General features: G+C 42.3%; 1 protein-coding gene across 1 annotated transcript in view; it reads left to right on the top strand.

The window, feature by feature from the left end:
* Positions 1 to 17,989, top strand: part of ADCY8 (adenylate cyclase 8) — a 259,560-nt gene that overhangs the window by 126,631 nt on the left and 114,940 nt on the right. Inside the window, exon 7 of the mRNA XM_021688464.1 lies at positions 4,252 to 4,522. Coding sequence (XP_021544139.1) covers positions 4,252 to 4,522 — 271 coding nt within the window. The remainder of the gene's footprint in view (positions 1 to 4,251; positions 4,523 to 17,989) is intronic.

Genomic DNA, 17,989 nt, shown 5'->3' with positions numbered 1-17,989 from the left:
CTTCCTTTTCCTGTCCATCAAGACATATAGGAATAAACTCAGCTTACTCTTCCTTTCAGTGAGAATTAGCCCCCAATTCCAAACATGTATTGAGTACCTACCACGCACTCACAAGTCAGCTAACCACCATCAATATGTTACATCATTTGATCTTATGACACTCCACATAGTAAATACAGACATACCTTAGAGATATTGTAGGTTCAGTTCCAGACCCTCCACAATAAAGTGCAAATTGCAATAAAACGAGTCAAATGAATATTTTGGTTTTCTAGAGCCTATCACAGCTATGTTTACACTCTACTGTAGTCTCTTAAGTGTGCAGTACCATTATGTTTTAAGAAACAGTGTGCACTAAAAAATGTGAACCATCATCTGAGCTTTCAGCAAGTCCTAATTACTGATCACAGATCAGCATCACAAATCCAGTAATAATGAAACTGGTTGAAATATCGTGAGAATTACCGAAATGTGACACAGAGAACCGATGTGAGGAGATGCTGTTGGAGAAATGACGCTGATAAATTTGCTCAATGCAGGGTTGCCCCAGACCTTCAACTGGCAAAAGATGAAATATCTGCAAAGCGCAGTAAAGCAAAGAGTACTGAAAGCAGGTGTACCAGTCTTAGCTTTCTTGTGTTCATAAGGAAACTGAGGCTCAAAGATATTAAAGATGTCACATAAAGACAGCTTGTAAGTGCCTCACTATGCATCACTGCTAAATCACTATACTCTCTAATGTATCTAACTTGCTCATGACTGTCTTCTTATTGTGACTGTCCGGGCCCCCACTGTGTCCCCAGAGGCTAGCACGATGCATAGAACAGAAGAAGAGAGAGGTGTACAACTCCATGGCATAGTGGTTAGTACCCTGACCCTGAGGTCATGCAGAATTGGATGAAAATCCTTTCTCTGCCATGGACACCGGCCATGTGTTCCCAAACAAGCAGGGATTCTCAAATTTTGGCATGCATCTGAATCACCTGAGGGCTTGTTAACCCATAGGTAGCTGGGCCCCACCCTTGGGGTTTCTGATCCATATGTCTGGAGAGATCTAAGAACAGGCCTTCCTCACAAGGTCACAGGTGATATTGATGCTGCTGGCCTTGGTCCCACACTTTGTGGACCACTGTTCCTGAGCTTCTGTTAAATGATATAATGCATATAAAGTCCCTTGTCCTGTGCTCAGGACATATTCACTGTGGTCACGGCTGTCATGGCGGCCATATGATACAGTGTAGGGTCTTGAAAAGACTCTGAAAATGCAAGTCCTTGTCTCAATCCTGCACCGTCATCTTCCACTGATAGAACCTCAGGCCAGTTACTTACTCATTATCTCCGGGCCAATCTCACCATCTGCAAAAGGAGGTGAAGAAATGCCTGTCCCTGAGAGTGGCTGGGAAGAATGGAAATTATATGAGATGATCCACAGAGCCAAGCATCTAGTAATACCTTTGGCTACAAAATAACATTTATGCAAAATAAGTGTCACCCAACTGTTACATCTTATTTACTATCATAACTGTTATTATTATATGCTGGCATTTGAAATTACCAGAAAATGTTGAGCCAAAATTCCATATATGAGAATATTGTCTGAGGCTGGATTCATTTCTTTAGGGGGAAATGTAATTACCACACTGTCATCTGCAAATGCCTCACTCCGAAGCTCAAGGCACTAGCAAGGATGAAAATGAATATCTGAAGCCCAGTTTCTATCAAAACATTTAAGTGTATATTGATTAGAACTTCAGCAGAACAGTCAGCAATAAATAAAAGTGAGGATGTCTTCCACCGTGGAAAACATAGTATTGATTTAGTATATGCAAATATTAGTCTCCCTGAGCACTGACAGCAGAATAATAAAATGTAGAATCCATATAAAATATCAGATGAGGTTGATACTTAACTTATTTAAAATCAACCATCGGACTTAACAAAACCCTTCCAAGAGTTTTGTTTTGCCTGGGAGAAAAAGACAGTTTTCTAGCCCCTAGCTCTGGACTTGATCTAAGAAAGAAGACTGGCGCATCCATTTCATAGGTCAATGACTTTTCTATTCCCTAGGTTAACATGATTGAGTTCCCAGGTATTAACAAAATTCATCATGAGAAAAATTTGCACTTACACACATTTCTCACATTTCTCAAGAAAGCTCAAGCCCATGCTTTTATTTTTAATATCTTGTCTTGCTTTTGAAATCGATGACTATGTATGATGATACTTGTTTGGAAAACATGGAGAATGTATCTTAAATGATCAGAAAGGCATTTTTTTGTAGTTTCTGTTTCTTTCTGTGTCCTTTGCAGTGAGTTATTCTCCGTAAGCAGGAACTTATTAGCAGGATGGGTAAAAAGGGTAATGGGGAAGTAGAGATAGTACTAAAAGTACAATTCATTTGGAAATGCTCCTTTTTAAAAAATTTTATTGTTTCCTTCTTTGGATATATTTTTTCTACAATTGCAAAAGCCAAGCAAAATACTAAGCATCTCCCTTATTCATCCATCCATTCATTCAGAAGAGCGGTAAAGTCAGCCCAAGGAAGATGACTTTTGAGCTGAATTGGGGAGTAAGAAATTGTCCTGTAGAAAACATGGGGTGAGCATTCCAGGCAAAGAGCATGGCTTGTTCTGAGTTTAATAGGCATGAAATGGTACCTTGGCTTTAAAGAAATGCCAATTACTTGATTAGCTGGAGAAAGCATAGGGTACAGGAGGGGAGCAGTGTCAGAGAATGAGTTTTATTTTTTTTAAGTTTTATATTTTCTTTTTTTTTAAGATTTTATTTATTTATTTGACAGAGAGAGACATAGCGAGAGAGGGAACACAAGCAGGGGGAGTGGGAGAGGGAGAAGCAGGCTTTCCGCCAAGCAGGAGCCCGATGCGGGGCTCGATCCCAGGACTCTGGGATCATGACCTGAGCCGAAGGCAGACGCTTAACGACTGAGCCACCCAGGCGCCCCCAGAGAATGAGTTTTAAAGTAGTAGAGCCCAGAAAAGCGGGGCTCAGAAGCCTTCTTCAGAGCTTAGGTTGTATCCTGTAAGCCTTGTGGAGGCATGGAATAGACAACAGTAATATCACAGTGGCATTTTTGAGAATATTGCTAATAATTTAAGCATGTGCTTTTATAGTATGTTCAGTGTACCGTGCACACTGTCTTTACACAAATCAGCTTTGGAATACAATGACCTTAAGAGATGGGTACTTTTATTTTCCCATATTTAACGTAAGAAAACAGACTTACTGAAAGTTTAAGTAGTTTGCCCAAGATCTCTCAGCTAGCAAGTGGTAACGCTAGGATTTCAATCCAGGCAATCTGGCCAAACAGTCCATGCTCATCATCACCATACTAATCTACCCAGACCACAATACAACACAATAAGTAATCTGATTGAATTAGACAGTTAAGAGAACAGAAAAACTCTTCCCCAAAGGATTTACCATGTGAAGTTTCCACAATTCAGGTCTGATCCTTAAGGCTCTTGATGTCATCTGTTGTTTTGCTAAAACAAATATAAAAACAACAATTTGGATCATGAGCTGTGATGCAGTGGTGATGCAGGAATGAGCACTTACCTTGTGAGTGAGCCTAGCCAGCCACCTGCCTACCTGTGTTCACTTCTCTGTTCCCTGCTCCTTGCCATATACACCTTCTAGAAGAAATTGCATCTTAGAGTAGTTTTCCTAAAGGACCCTCCATGCAGCCCTATGAACTCCTAAGACCTGCCTTTATTTTTAAGAAGATTATAGACAAGTTGAAGAATCCAGGCACAAATATATGAAAATTAAAATGAGGAGAAAAGTCCCAAGACACTAAGGGAACTGCTGTGGTTGCATGGTGATTTGGACAATAATTGCTTTTGGGTTCAGAAACATTTATGGAACTTGTTTTTCCAATACAGTCAACAATACCAAAAAAATCACTGATTCTTGAAGGTTGCTGGGATCAGGCTGACAGTCATAGGAAAAGTCAAAAGAGGTGTTTAGATATGGCTCAGCAAGGCTGGATTTTAGGAGGCTGCAATGTCCCTTGAGGTGAAGTCAGCAATACGCTGCTCACTGATTTATATCTGTACTTCTGTTTTCTTTTATTTTTTCTGCTTTTTCAGGGGAGCGCGTATTGTCCTTGAAAATATGTCTTCACGGTACCCGTGTGTAGCCCTGATGTTGGCTTTGCACAGGACGGCAAACAGCAATGGTTTTTGCAGGCCACCTCGGGAGTGTATAATGACCTATGCTTTGTGCCCACAGGAGGATTCACATTTCCAAAGCCACACTGGACTGCCTCAACGGTGACTATAACGTAGAAGAGGGTCATGGTAAAGAGAGAAACGAATTCTTGAGGAAGCATAATATAGAGACCTATTTGATTAAGCAGCCTGAGGAGAGTCTGCTGTCGTTGCCTGAAGACATTGTCAAGGAATCCGTGAGCTCCTCAGACGGGAGAAACAGTGGGGCGACATTCACAGAAGGATCCTGGAGCCCTGAACTGCCCTTTGATAACATAGTGGGGAAACAGAACGTAAGTCCTGGCTTCCTTCTTCTGGTTAGCCAAGAATGCATGCTCGAGTGCACCCCCAGCCCAGACTCCTCAGAGAAAACCGATTCATCTTTAACCTTTTCTCTGCAGAGTACCATAATTGCAAATGATTAAACATCTCTCCTCAGGACAGATTTAACCTATGTATGCAATTTCAGGAAATACCAGAAATATCAGAGGGTTCCCAACACCCTCTCTCTTTTTTTTGATCTAGCTGAAAATAAACATCATGTGAAGGTGGATTATAATCCCCTCCCTCCCCCCGCCCACAAAATTACTCATGTTGGAGAACCTGACATGACTAAACTAGCAACAAAAGTAGAAGATAGAAGTCCATGAGAATGCCATTTCTTAGGGAGCTGGCAGGTCAGGAGTTCTGAGTTGCCCTCTGAAATTTAAAATCAGGAGGGCACTGTTGATCTGGGAATATAAAAGCAGCACCGAGTGAGGCCAAGGGTGAGTATGAGCACTTTAGGAGGAGCCTGCAATTTCAAAGCCACCCACATAGTTCTATTCCTATTTAGTGTGAATTTGCATCTTAAATGAGGGATAGGGCTACAGAGTCAGTACATAGATATAAATCACCAATAATCAAATTATTTTAAAAAATTATTTTTTCCAAATCCCAGAATCACTCTGAATCCAATGAGATGCTCCGACTCCGAGATATACTGGAGAAGTGAGGCTGATCAGGGAGAGAACCAGAGGGATTCAGAGATGCTCTTGTCCCCAGCGTGCTTGTCCAGAGCACGGGCAAAATCACCTGCTCTCCTAGGAGTTTACTTTTAATCCTTTAGGCCAAGTACAGATAGTCGAATTCATGTAAATTCATGGTGTAACTCCAACATACCTTTTTAAAGAAACAAACAGAGGTCCGTATATAAGACTTAGAATCGGTTTCCGACAGGCTCCTGAGCCAAGCAAAAGCTGAAAGCAGTGTGAAGAGTGTTGTAGCTTTATGAGGACATAAATGGGTAATTGTCCTCATCCGTGGACCTGAACTTTTCTCATTAACTTGCAGATAAGAAAATCTATCTGCTTAAAGTCATTTAAAAATGGAGCAGGTTAAAATGGTGAAAGCCTTCCCTCTTTCTTCTGCACTTGAAAGATGGATGTGGGGTGCCCCAAACCAGGTTAACCTGTTTCTTTCCAGTTCTTTGTGAAGAAGCTATGGAACAATCCATGAATCAGATTCCACTGGGGAAGGATGTAGGTCCAGCTAAGCCCACATGCCTTGTAAGAGTTTTACCGTTAGGTCTTCACTTGTCTTTTGTGAGTGTTTAATTTGCCTCCAGATTATATGTCCACACAAGTCATCACTGATTTCAGTGTCTACTTTTTTCCATCCTTGGATTGGTATGCATGGTACAGTTTGATGTTACATAAAATAACAGTCTTGTACATTTGCTGCAGTGGATGCATGGCCAACTGACAGTGTCCTCCTGGCTCCCTCTGCCTGTTGTTAGCTTGAGCCTGAATGCCGGTTATTGAGAGGAGATGCGTGCCTCACCCTGGGTACCTCCGTAACTGCATAAAATTCTCTCTTTGTTTTAGTGTTTCTGTTTTTCCTTTTTGGTCTTTCCATTTGAAAAATTTCCTATTTAAGATCATTGTAGAAATTGGGAAAATTCCTAATTGTTCTCACCTCAGTTGTACCCAACCTTGCCACTAATAGTTTAGAACCAAGAAGAGAGAGGTGGAGATGCTTGGTTTTATTTCATGATTGAGCCATCTGGCAAAATTGTATAGGGCGAGTGGAAATATTTTCTTTGCTGATTTCCTAAAGATATTTTCTGGTGTCATGAAATAGTTGGGATGACATATCATTATCAAAGACTATTAATCTCGGTGTTTAACCATTTCTTGTCATGCCTGAGTTTTACCTGGATACCACCCATCTGCGCCATGTTCAGCATGCATAATCTCAATTCATTTTAATGCCATCAGACCTACAAGCCAGTGAATGTGTATTGATATTCATAAATAACCAAGTGGAAATGACTGAATCGATGGAAATGCCCACAAGCTCTCAGAGTTTGTACTTAGGCTTAGCTCTAGAAGTCAGTGAGTCATGTGTGTGATTCAGAGATAGGACGTGCACCTGGAAGAAATCAGGAGTGATCTGGCTAAGCCCACGCTCTGCCAGACACCCAGTCAGTTCCACAGACAGTCCAGACCATCTGAGTGTTTGCATAACACAAATAAAACATACTAATGCTTCACTGGGGGGTGGGGTGGTTTCCAACTAAATTGGCCAGATGTTTTAGAGTCTGTTAATTCATAACGTGTGCTTAGAAATCGTGTTAATGATATCAGTATGCTGAGCCCTAATCTGTGTTATGTAGACAGCAGATGTTCAGATAGTTACATTCTCATGTATGCATTCATTCATTTGATAAAGATAAATCTATTATATGCCAAGTACTGCTAGGAATAAAAGATAAGGGGAGACAGAGGAAAGAGACGCTCTAGAGGTAAAGTCAGACAGTGGTTTATATGCATCGTGAAGACAGGAATTATGTATTTCACTTACCCACTGTTTAGCCTGCAATTAGAACACTACCTGGTAAATAGAAGGGCTTGATTACAGTTTGTTGAATGAATGAATGAATGAGTGAGTGAATGAATGAATGAATGAATGAAATGATAGCGACAGATGGCAAGGGAGAGGAACCAGTCAAGTTTGACATCCAGATTTCTTGTTTGAGTGACTGGGTCAACGGTAGAACTGCCCTCTAAAATAAGCACTACTGGAATCAAAGGAGACTGGGAAGGAAACATTAGGAAGACAGTTTGGGACATGAGGAGCTTGAGGTGCCTGGGATGGATCAGGGAAAGATCTCCATATTGGACACACACTTCTGAAGCTCTGGTATGAAAGAACAGTGCAAGAGAGGAATCTGGCAGTCATCAGGATTTGCATGCTTGTTGAAGGCATGAGAATGGCACAGATCACAGTAGGGAATATGTAACATAAAACAATAAGAAGACACAGGGCAGATACTGGAAGGCACCAGATGCGAGAGTAAGGATCCCATGATGGAAATAGACAGGAAGCAGTCAGAGTGATCAGGAGAGAATTAGGGAATGTGGTGTCATGGAAGCCTAGAGAACAGAGCATTCTGAGAATGAAGGGGAAATCAACCATGTCAACTATAACCAGGAGGCCCAGTAAGATGAAGACTAAAAACTACCAATTGGAATTAGATTGAAAAATATCACTGGCAGGAAGCAGATTTGATGAGGTGATGAAGTCGGAAGCCAGATTGTCAGTTGATAAGAGAGAGTTCTAGGTTTCGAAGAAGAACCCCAATGCAATCCCTCTCCCCGTCCCAACACCCGTTTCAGGAGTCTATCGGTGGTTTGGAAGAGCAAGAGAAGTCACTAAGCATTCTCTCCGGCCCCTTATCTGAATCTTCCAGTCCCTGTCTATGCCTGAAGATAATCTCTTGATTTTGATGTCCTGCACCTTCCCTGCCCATATATCTGTATCCATTTGGGTTAAACTTGCTGGTTCAGCTCTCTGGGTTCTGGTATCCAGGTTGTGTTTGGACACACTGAGCATTTCTGCTTTGCATCCCTAACTCTTGACATGGGCAGGTGTTCTGCTCATTGATCTGGTGTCTTGCCTTCCTGAACCCAAGACTCAGTTACCAGTGAGGCTTCCTATGCTCTGAGCCTATGGGTGGAATGAAAGTAAGAAAACTGGAAGGCAAGAAGCTTAAATCCCTGATGGACTATTGAAGGTTGAGATTGTAATAGCAGAAGTAGGTCATTGAAGTGGACCAAAAATTAAAATGTTGACATTTAGGGGAGGATGTCCAGAAACTTCAAGGTGAGATTATTGGGTGAGTCATCAACATGGTCATTGGATCTCTCAGAATAAAGACAAAACTTGAGATGTGAAGTGAAAACTTAAGAAAATGATCTTTGTGTTAAAGATCACATTTCCCTGCTGGTTGCATGCTGTATCTAAAAATCTGTTTGTGACCTTGAACTCTTATTCATTTAGTTATTTAATAGGCACTCTGTATTTTATTTTATTTTATTTTATTTTTTTAAAGATTTTATTTATTTGACAGAGAGAAACACAGAGGAAGAGGGAACACAAGCAGGGGGAGTGGGAGAGGGAGAAGCAGGCTTCCCGCCGAGCAGGGAGCCCGATGCGGGGCTCGATCCCAGGACCCTGGGATCATGACCTGAGCCGAAGGCAGACGCCTAACGACTGAGCCACCCAGGCGCCCCAGGCACTCTGTATTTTAGATCCTGGGGATCCAGTAGTGAGCAGAGAGACTTGGACCCTGTCTTCTGGAAGTTTGCCTTTCAAGGGAATGGGGAATGCAGACAATGAACTAAAACATATAAGTGCTACAAAGGAAGTAGAGATATATGAATAGGAGGTGGATAGAATTACTGCAGAAGAATTATACAGGCCTCTGAAGATTGTGTTTGAGTGCTGAGAGGACTGTAGATGCAAATAACCAGGAGAAGAGCTTTGCAGACAGAGAAAACAGTAGTGCAAAGACCCTGAGGTAGGAAAATTTTGGTGTGTTAGAAAAAGAACAGGGCGCCTGGGTGGCTCAGTTATTTAAGCGACTGCCTTCAGCTCAGGTCATGATCCTGGAGTCCCGGGATCGAGTCCCACATCAGGCTCCCTGCTCGGCAGGGAGTCTGCTTCTCCCTCTGACCCTCCCTTCTCATGCTCTCTCTCTATCATTATCTCTCTCAATAAATAAATAAAAATCTTTAGAAAGAAAAGAAAAAGCACAAAAAGGAAGCTAGAACATCATAAGCAGAGAAGAAAGGGGTATGAGATGAAGTTAAAGGAGACAGGAGCTCAGTGTTACAAGCCTGCTGGTTTTAGATTTTATTCTAAGGGAAATGATAGAAAGTTTTTAAGCGGGGCAGTGACATGATCAGATTTAGATTTTTAAGAGATCACTTCGGCTGCCTTGTGGAGAATAGATTCTGGGGGCAACAATGGACTTATCCTCAGACAGACTGCATCTTAGACTTACCATTTACAAGAGGATACCAAAGGGTGAAGCTTTCATGTTGCAGTAAAAAGTGTTGTGTGAGGTCATTAATAATTTTAACTTGATTTTTATGACAAACAATAGGCCAGGGGAGGTGCAGCTGCTCTTTCAGAAGCAAGACCCTCTCAGTGCCTGGGTTCTGTCCTCAAATACCTTGAAATCCTCAGCCCTATCCCATCCATCCCTTTCACGTTCAACATGGCATCCCAATCCAGACATTTTGCTGTTACTCCTCCAGGCTTCTTAGAAGAATCACCTTGAGAAAAATACACATTTGCCACTTCATTCTATATATTAGTCATTTCTACGCCATAGACTGACTTTAGTCATCATTGTTACCATGAAAATAATGCCAGCCCTGTGAAGATTGAAAACATAGGTAGAACTTGTGTATTCCACACAACAAAACAGAACGTGAATGCACTTCATTGCTGAGGGTATAGCTAAGTAACCACAGCATCACTAATGCTAAGGGAGATCTAGAGTCTGGGGTCAGGTGCCATGTTGGGAATATTGTTCCTCTCTTTTCCATTTAATTTCTGTACCAACCTTACAGGGTAAGTGTGATGTGCCTGTTTTACAAATGAGGAAATTGTGATGCATAGAGATTAATTAATAGCCTAAAGGACATGTAACCAGTAAATAGCAGGGTTGCAATTAGAACCCAGTTATGTTTGATTTTAGGCCACACTGCCTCCCTTTGGTGACCTGAAGGTAGATGCTGGGTGTCTACCTTCTACTTTGTTTCCAGGTCAGTCAGTCAGTCTCAAAAGTGTGTGTGTGTGTGTGTGTGTGTGTGTGTGTGTGTGTGTGTGTGTTCACCCACTAAAGATGGGTAGCCACTGATATTTAGGAATTTTCTGTGAAAGCTCCAGGAAATGACCAGATATTCCCGCAGCTTGTCCTGATGTACTAGGTAGCATCTCATCCCGTGAGTGTCCTGATGTGATTGCTGTTTGCATGGCAAAGGCTAAGCTGGGCAGCCTGCCATGTCTACCTCGTGATAAAATGACAACACACCATTTGATGTAGTACCACTTTCACTGGAGAATGTTGAGCCCAGGAGACAAGGAGATGTGGAGAGAGTGAAGCTGGCTCGGCTGGAAGCAGGACAAAAAACCTTAGTGGGTTATATGTCTTCATCAATCCCGGACTTTTCTTAGATCTTGCTCTCTTTGTCCATAGGGAGAAAAGAAAGAATTCTCATTTGATTGTCCTGCTGACCAAAACCCTCATGTTGTCCTGATGCTGAGGGTCACAGTTTCCTCATACTAAACTGGTTAGTCCTGTAGGTTGTGAGTCTCATGATCCTGGGACAGATCTCTGCAGGACCTAAAATTTGTCCAAATGAGAGTGTGAAGGGCCTGAATGGAAACTCCAGAGAACCAAGTTGGAACGCTGATTGCTCCACTTACGACCTTAAGGCCTTGGGCAGTCACTTCCTTTCAGCACTGACATTGGCCCATTCCATTTCTCAGCCACAGACGCATGCTGGGAGTCTGTGGCTGTACCAGGGAGTTACCCACACTTCAGAATCCCACCCTCCAAAGCCCAGGAAACACATAATTCACCAGGAAGCAATGGGGCCACCTATTGTTTACAGTTGTCCTAGTATAGGATGGCAGTTTAGCATAATTATCATCCAGTGAACTGTCTTAAAACATCAATATCAAGCTCAGCAATAAGTTAAAGCAAAACACTAGAAAGGTATTTGAGGTAAAATCTTACCTAACTAGACAATGCAATCTACCCTCTCTCTCAGCACTCTGGATAGTTGAGTTTTGATTATATGAGCTAAACACCCAGACATCACAAACATCATCACACTTTGCCTTCTTTCAGCATCCTGCTTTCAACATGATCGTTGTGTTCTGTTGAGTAGTATTGATCCCTGGGTTTGGTGTCTTCACTTGGGTTTCTGCCCCTAAAGGGCAGGGGGCAAAGTGGTGGGTGGCTTTTTTGTGTCAACCAATGCCCACAAGAAGAACTCTCTAAATTCAAGCTCATTTTAGCTCTGTCATCCACCTGATGATAGCAAGTCACTCCCCATCAAGGTGTTCATTTGTTCGCTCATTCAGTCATTCATTACTTGGCTGCTCATTGAGTAAAGGCCAGGTGCCAGGCACTGTGCTGGGGGCTGGGGAGAGAGATGAGAAAGGAGGTCCAAGTTGTCAAAGACCTCATTGTCCCTGGGATCACCACCAGGTCAGCAGCTCAGTGTGAACTTGCTATCCTTATAGCAGGAAAGCGTTAGTAAAGGACAGAAAATTGAGCCACGGTAATTGGGGAAGATCTTCCCAAAGAAGTGACTGTAAAGCTGAGATCCACAGACAAGTAGGAGGTAGGCCAAGGGTGAGAGCGCAAGATCCCAGGAGGAGAGGGATGACAAGGCCACCATCTGCTGCTCAAGAAGAAACACCTGCTTCTCCCCCAACCCCCCAAGAACTCTGACCTGAAATTCCCACTCCTAAAGGTGCCTGAAATACTGGGTATTAGTTTTAAAGGAAAAGAAGGTGTGTTCTCAGACCTTGCTGCTTCTGTGATAAGCTGCCGAATATCTAATTGTCCACATTCAATCTTGTATGCAGGAAATCACAGGCGGATTTTTCTCCATCCGCAATTTATTTTTAACTATTTAACATCAGATTAAGTCTTGATGTTCCCTGGATGGGACATCTGCAGGCTTTTTGGGCAGAGAAAAGGAAGGGCTTTGTCCATTTCCCTGCAGTGCGTCTGCACTCTTCCTGTAACGTGGTTTTTTCTGACAACAAATCTCCCCAGGCTCTCCTTAGCCCTGACTCGGAAGATAGCCTCTGGGTTGAGCCAGGGAGAGTCATTAGAGGGGTCTGGTTTTTCACTTTCTTCAGACAAGCAAGTGGATTTGAAGCCTTCGGGGAGTGTTGAGTGGATTAAGTAGGCAATTTGATCCATTAACTTTGACTAATCATCCTTCTTTTCTGTGAAGTTCCAGAGCTAGCCAAAGGTGGGAGAGAGAAAGGTAGAGGTGAGCTTGTGGCCCATGCGGGATCGCAGGCCTGCAAACGTGCATTAGTTAGCAAGTGTACAACACACGGCCTATGCTTCCCCGATGGTCAATACCTGGCTAAAACTTTTCTAAACCAACCGGCCGGATTTGACTTTCACTAGGGATTGACTCATTGTTCGGGTAGTCACAAAACTGTGGCCTGAGGAACTAGAACCAATGAACGCATGGTATCTTAAATAAGAGAAAATGTATGATATTTTATTTTATTTTATTTTATTTTATTTTATTTTTGCTTACAATCTTTATTGAAGTTATACAAAAAGAAGCCCCCCAAAGTGAAAAAATACATTATATACAAAAACACTTTCCCTCAGGAGGAAGGCTCTGCGCCCTCTCTTAACATGCAGTGCTTTCAACCGTGATGTATGATATTTTAAATATTTGAAGATAGGTAGCGAAAGAAAGAACAAAAATCTGGATTTTTTCCCCTGACTCCTTTATATCTTTGAACTGGGATCTCAGTTTTATTAACCTTGGCGCTAATTTGACCAATGACTGGGATAAGATTCTTCAGTGTAAAATTTCTTCATTGAGCTACATCAGATTTTTTCCTCTTTTTGCCACCAAGGATACTTTTTATTATTTTGACCCAGTGCAAGGCATATGTATGAAGGTTTTTATTTCCACACAAAATTGCATTTGGCCTCAATGAGTGTGCTCGCGTGATTTCATTCCAGCCCAGAGCAAACACTTGACATTTCCGGTGGCCTCAACAGCCTCATCTTGGTTATTCATGCATGTACTTATTTTTACTTCACTTGGGTCAAAAAGGTGTTGCCTGGCCTTATACTTTCTTGCGTATTGATGGAACTTTGTGAAAGGTTTACTCACATCCCAAGGCCCCAACATGTAAGAGGAAGTAGAAGACACAGTGTCCCAAAGACAAAACATGACCTGAGTAGCTTCTTTTCCGGGTTCTGTCCTACCATACCTGATGAGAAGTAAGAGAGGTTGGGCTCTTGAAGGTCAGTTATTGTAGCTCCACTGGAACCAAATTAAGGAAAACATCAATAACCAGATTTAATTAACAAATTGCAGAAAGGAGCCTGGAAAAAAACCTCAGACAGAGAGACTTTTTAAAACACTGAACAGGAGTCATTTATCAGCAACTCACATTTATAATACTTCTTTCTTGTTTTTTCTATTTTTATTGGTAACTTTTATTTTAAATAATTTCAAGCTTACAAAAAGCTTCAAGGATAAGACAAAGAACTCTTTTATGCCCTTCACCCAGATTCTCCAGTTGCTCACATTTTGCTGATTTGCTTTATCCTTCTTGTTTTACACATAGGCATATAATTATAGGTTTTTCTGAACCATTTTTTTATTATTATGTTATGTTAATCACCATACATTACGTCATTAGTTTTTGATGTAGTGTTCCATGATTCATTGTTTGCGTATATCACACAGTGCTCCACTTATTTCTTATTCCTACATAAAAAGAATTACTTCAGAACCTTACAAAAGATAAACGTTTTGGTAATGCTTATATTTCAATTCTCTTCAAATTTCTAAGAACACACACATACACACTCCACCCACAAACGTGCCCCGCCCCACACATGCTTTCATTTTCCCCTGTGGCATTGACATTTCTGAAAATATACATATGTTCACACACACACACACACACACACACACACACACGAAACCAAATAACTTAGGTCCTCATACGTTTTTTGATTCATTTCCTGAGCTGAAAGTATCCATTTTGTTAACCCCAAAGGTTATTTGGTCAGCGCATAGTGGTTACCTCTCCCGCTGCAACCTAGTTGACATTTTGGTCCAGTTACTAGAGCACTCCAAGTCCTTTGATCCACGCCTGACCTGTGGCCCTATACACAAACCATTCATGTGTCAGAGTCTCTCCAACTCATGAGTCATGTCCTGAGCAGGAATCCTGCCTCCCTCCCTGGGCTTGCCCCCATCCCTTTTACTCATTCCAGCTTGACCCTGAGATGAGGTCAGTGCTGGGGTTTACATATGTAATCCACACATCACAACGGATGTGATATTTTAAAAGCTAAAACTTCGATTGGCAGCTTGCCTCAAATCATGTGGCTTCAAAGTGGCTACATCTGAATGGTTGTGCCAAGTTCTGTTTCAGCCAGTTCTACAGTTTAGCGACTCTTTTTGATTAAAAATGGCCCAAGTGTTTAGTGACTCAAGCACAATCACATTCCCATCCCAAGATGAGCATCTTTCTGAGAAACTCAAAGGATATTATCAGAGTAAGAAATCCTGAATTAGCTTAATAGAGGATTGGCTGCACAGAGCCAAACAATCCCAGGCAGGACAGAATCCATGTCAGGCACCACTTGTCCTGGGTTAACCTGGTTCTGCGGTCTTGAGCCAGAGCTTGGGGACAAAATCTGGGATGTTGGTGATTCCCTCTGTGGGCTCTGAGCCCCCTTATCCTGAGAGTTCTGTGGTTGGCCTGGAAGTTTGGCCACAGCTGACCATTTGCCCACACCTCATCCAAAGAGAACCAAAACCAGTGAGTTTCCAAGACCACGAGCCTCCGATAGGATGAACTGAGGCAAGGGGCAAAGCATTAAATGTCAGACAAAGCACACTGGGAAGAGAGCTTAGCATGTCTGAGACCTAAACCCCCAAATGAAGAAACTGTCTTAATGATCTGGCTTATCAATATTAGTTGAAAGTTCAAGAGCGAGGCTGCGGGCTTCATATAAGTAGCAAATTCTAGAAAATTCTTCTTGTGGGATCTACCAGAAGTAGGGTACCTCCCACATCACTGTTTTATTCTCTTAATCATAAATTTCAGGACACAGAGTGACAAAGGCCAATGAAAGAATTTCATACAACTTTGATTCCTCATCAAATGTACCATCCAGCCAATATTTGCAAACTTTCAGTTCAGCTGAAAGCTGGAAAACAATGATTGTCCAGATAGTCTGGGCCCCAAACTCGTGTCTGAGTGCTCATGATTGAAGTTTGGGAACCAAGTTACACACGGTTGCTGGAATCCAGCACAGGCTGGCTGGAAACTTCTGAACTATTATTTCAGCTAACAGAGTTCTGCCCCCTTGTTATTTCATTTCTTGGAGCAGAAGCTAGGAGATTATGAAAATTACTGAAACCTCTTCCCATAGCGATACCACATAGACCTCTCGTGCAAGAAGATCTCATTGGCCATTATTTGGCTTTGTTTGGAAGACAGATTATGGTGACATAAATACCCAGAACATAAAAGAGAAGTAAGTGGTATCCCTAACCAAAGTACTGTTGGGCATGTAATCCGAATGTGATTCTTCATTTTCTTTTAGTATAGATGAGGAAAGTTGTTAACAGTCCTGACTAACACTCCATAACCTCGTTTATGGAGGATGGCCCAGTTTGCTAACACTAACATTCCTATAAGAAGGAAGAAATGTTAGCAGTGGGTTCCAGGAAGCCCCACAGGGATAATTTCCCAAGGGTCCCCCAACTCAGTACTTACCCAAATGCCACTTAGAGCCTCCTTACCAGGAAAACAGTATGTACCACATTCCAAGGAAATCCCTGCTCCCCTATCCCTAGATTGGAGGGGAAAAAACTTGTATCTCTTTCAAACACAACAAACGTTACCCCTGAAGCACTGAATGCAAATCATCCTGGATTAGATCACCTCAAAGCTTTCCTAAGAAGTGAGTTTAGGGAAAAAAAAATACCTTTCTTTTTTAAAAAGGTAGGAGCTTTCTATTCTGGGGGTGACTGGAGTTTTAATAAACAGAGAAAAAAATAGCTCTAATGTGTGCCGCTGGGTGCTCTTATTCAGGCTTAGTGTTTGTTCCTGGCCATTTCTTCTTACATTTGTAGGACCTGGGAAGTGGGTTTGGAACTGAGTGAGGCAGAAACCTCCGCCTTTTGCACAACTCAAACTGTGCAGGTGGCAAGTTTGATGTAGAGCTGCAGAGACCTCCAGGGCAGGCACAGGGAGATGCTGCCAGGGAGGCAATGCAGGGGTGAAGCAGGAGTTGGCTGAGGAAGCCTCAGCCTTACCTGCTTCTGAGTGCAGGCTCCAGCTTGAGCCTGGAAACAAGGAGGGTCTTGGGAAAAGATAAAGCATCTCAGCACAAGAGAGGAAGGCACTGAGCCTGCCGGACTTGGCGTTTTCTCTGGGTCTTTCCCAGATCAGCAACAAGCTGGCCTACACTGTGGGGTCCCGATCACAACCGCCTACAGCTAAATCTCAAGACTGCCATGTCCATCTCCCAGAGGCACTCACAATGATGACTTCAACCTCCACTTCAGGCTGTCTTGTGGCAAACACTCAAGCTGACCTGAATCCAGGCTTTGGTCTTTGTCATCTGTGACCTCTGGTGCCTCAGTGGCCAGCACTGGGAGGTAGTAAGGGGGTGGTGCATTCTCTGGATTCCAAAAACCTGGATGAAACCTCATGTTGACAAGCATCATAAGGCTGCCTTTCAAGGCTCTGGCTCTTGGCTGGAATTATATTCAGTTGTGTGCTAATGCCTTTTACTTCCTGCTGATCAAATACTAGGCATTTGATTGAATGGTAGAAAAAGAAACTAGGTTTTATTTAATAAATACAGTTTGCTAAACAGAATCTTTCCCAATCGGAGTCCACTTGGGAGAGAATAGGAAAAAAAAAAAAACAGGACTTTTGATAGCAAGAGTTTGGAAACAATGCCCTTATTAGTGCTCTATAGTCTTATCGCCACTCATGCATGCATGCATTCACTCCACACGTACTTAGTAAGAACCTACCAAATATTCCAGATGCTCGAGATTCAGTTATGGATAAAACACAGTGCCTGATCCTCAAGGGGATCATAGCCTAGAGGAACAGACAAACACACAGTTAGGCAACCCCATACATCACGGTAACTGCTCTTCTGAGAATAAGTGCAGGCTCAAGCAGGCTTCCTGGAGAAGGTGATGTCTAATTTTTTTTTTTTATGTTATGTTAGTCACCATACAATACATCATTAGTTTTTGATGTAGTGTTCCATGATTCGTTGTTTTCATATCACACCCAGTACTCCATGCAGTACGTGCCCTCCTTAATACCCATCACCTGGCTAACCCATCCCCCCAGCCCCCTCCCCTCTGAAACCCTCAGTTTGTTTCTCAGAGTCCATAGTCTCTCATGGTTCGTCTCCTCCTCCGATCCCCCCCCTTCATTTTTCCCTTCCTTCTCCTAATGTCCTCTATGCTATTCCTTATGTTCCACAAATAAGTGAAATCATACGATAATTGACTTTTTCTGTTTGACTTTTTTCACTTAGCATAATCTCCTCCAGTCCCCTCCATGTTGATGTAAAAGTTGGGTATTCATCCTTTCTGATGGCTGAGTAATATTCCATTGTATATATGGACCACATCTTCTTTATCCATTCA

The sequence above is a fragment of the Neomonachus schauinslandi genome, chromosome 4, assembly GCF_002201575.2.
Source record: "Neomonachus schauinslandi chromosome 4, ASM220157v2, whole genome shotgun sequence".
Taxonomy (NCBI): Eukaryota; Metazoa; Chordata; class Mammalia; order Carnivora; family Phocidae; genus Neomonachus; species Neomonachus schauinslandi.
The sequence above is the reverse complement of the archived record's forward strand: the minus strand, read 5'-3'. Positions and strand labels throughout refer to the sequence as shown.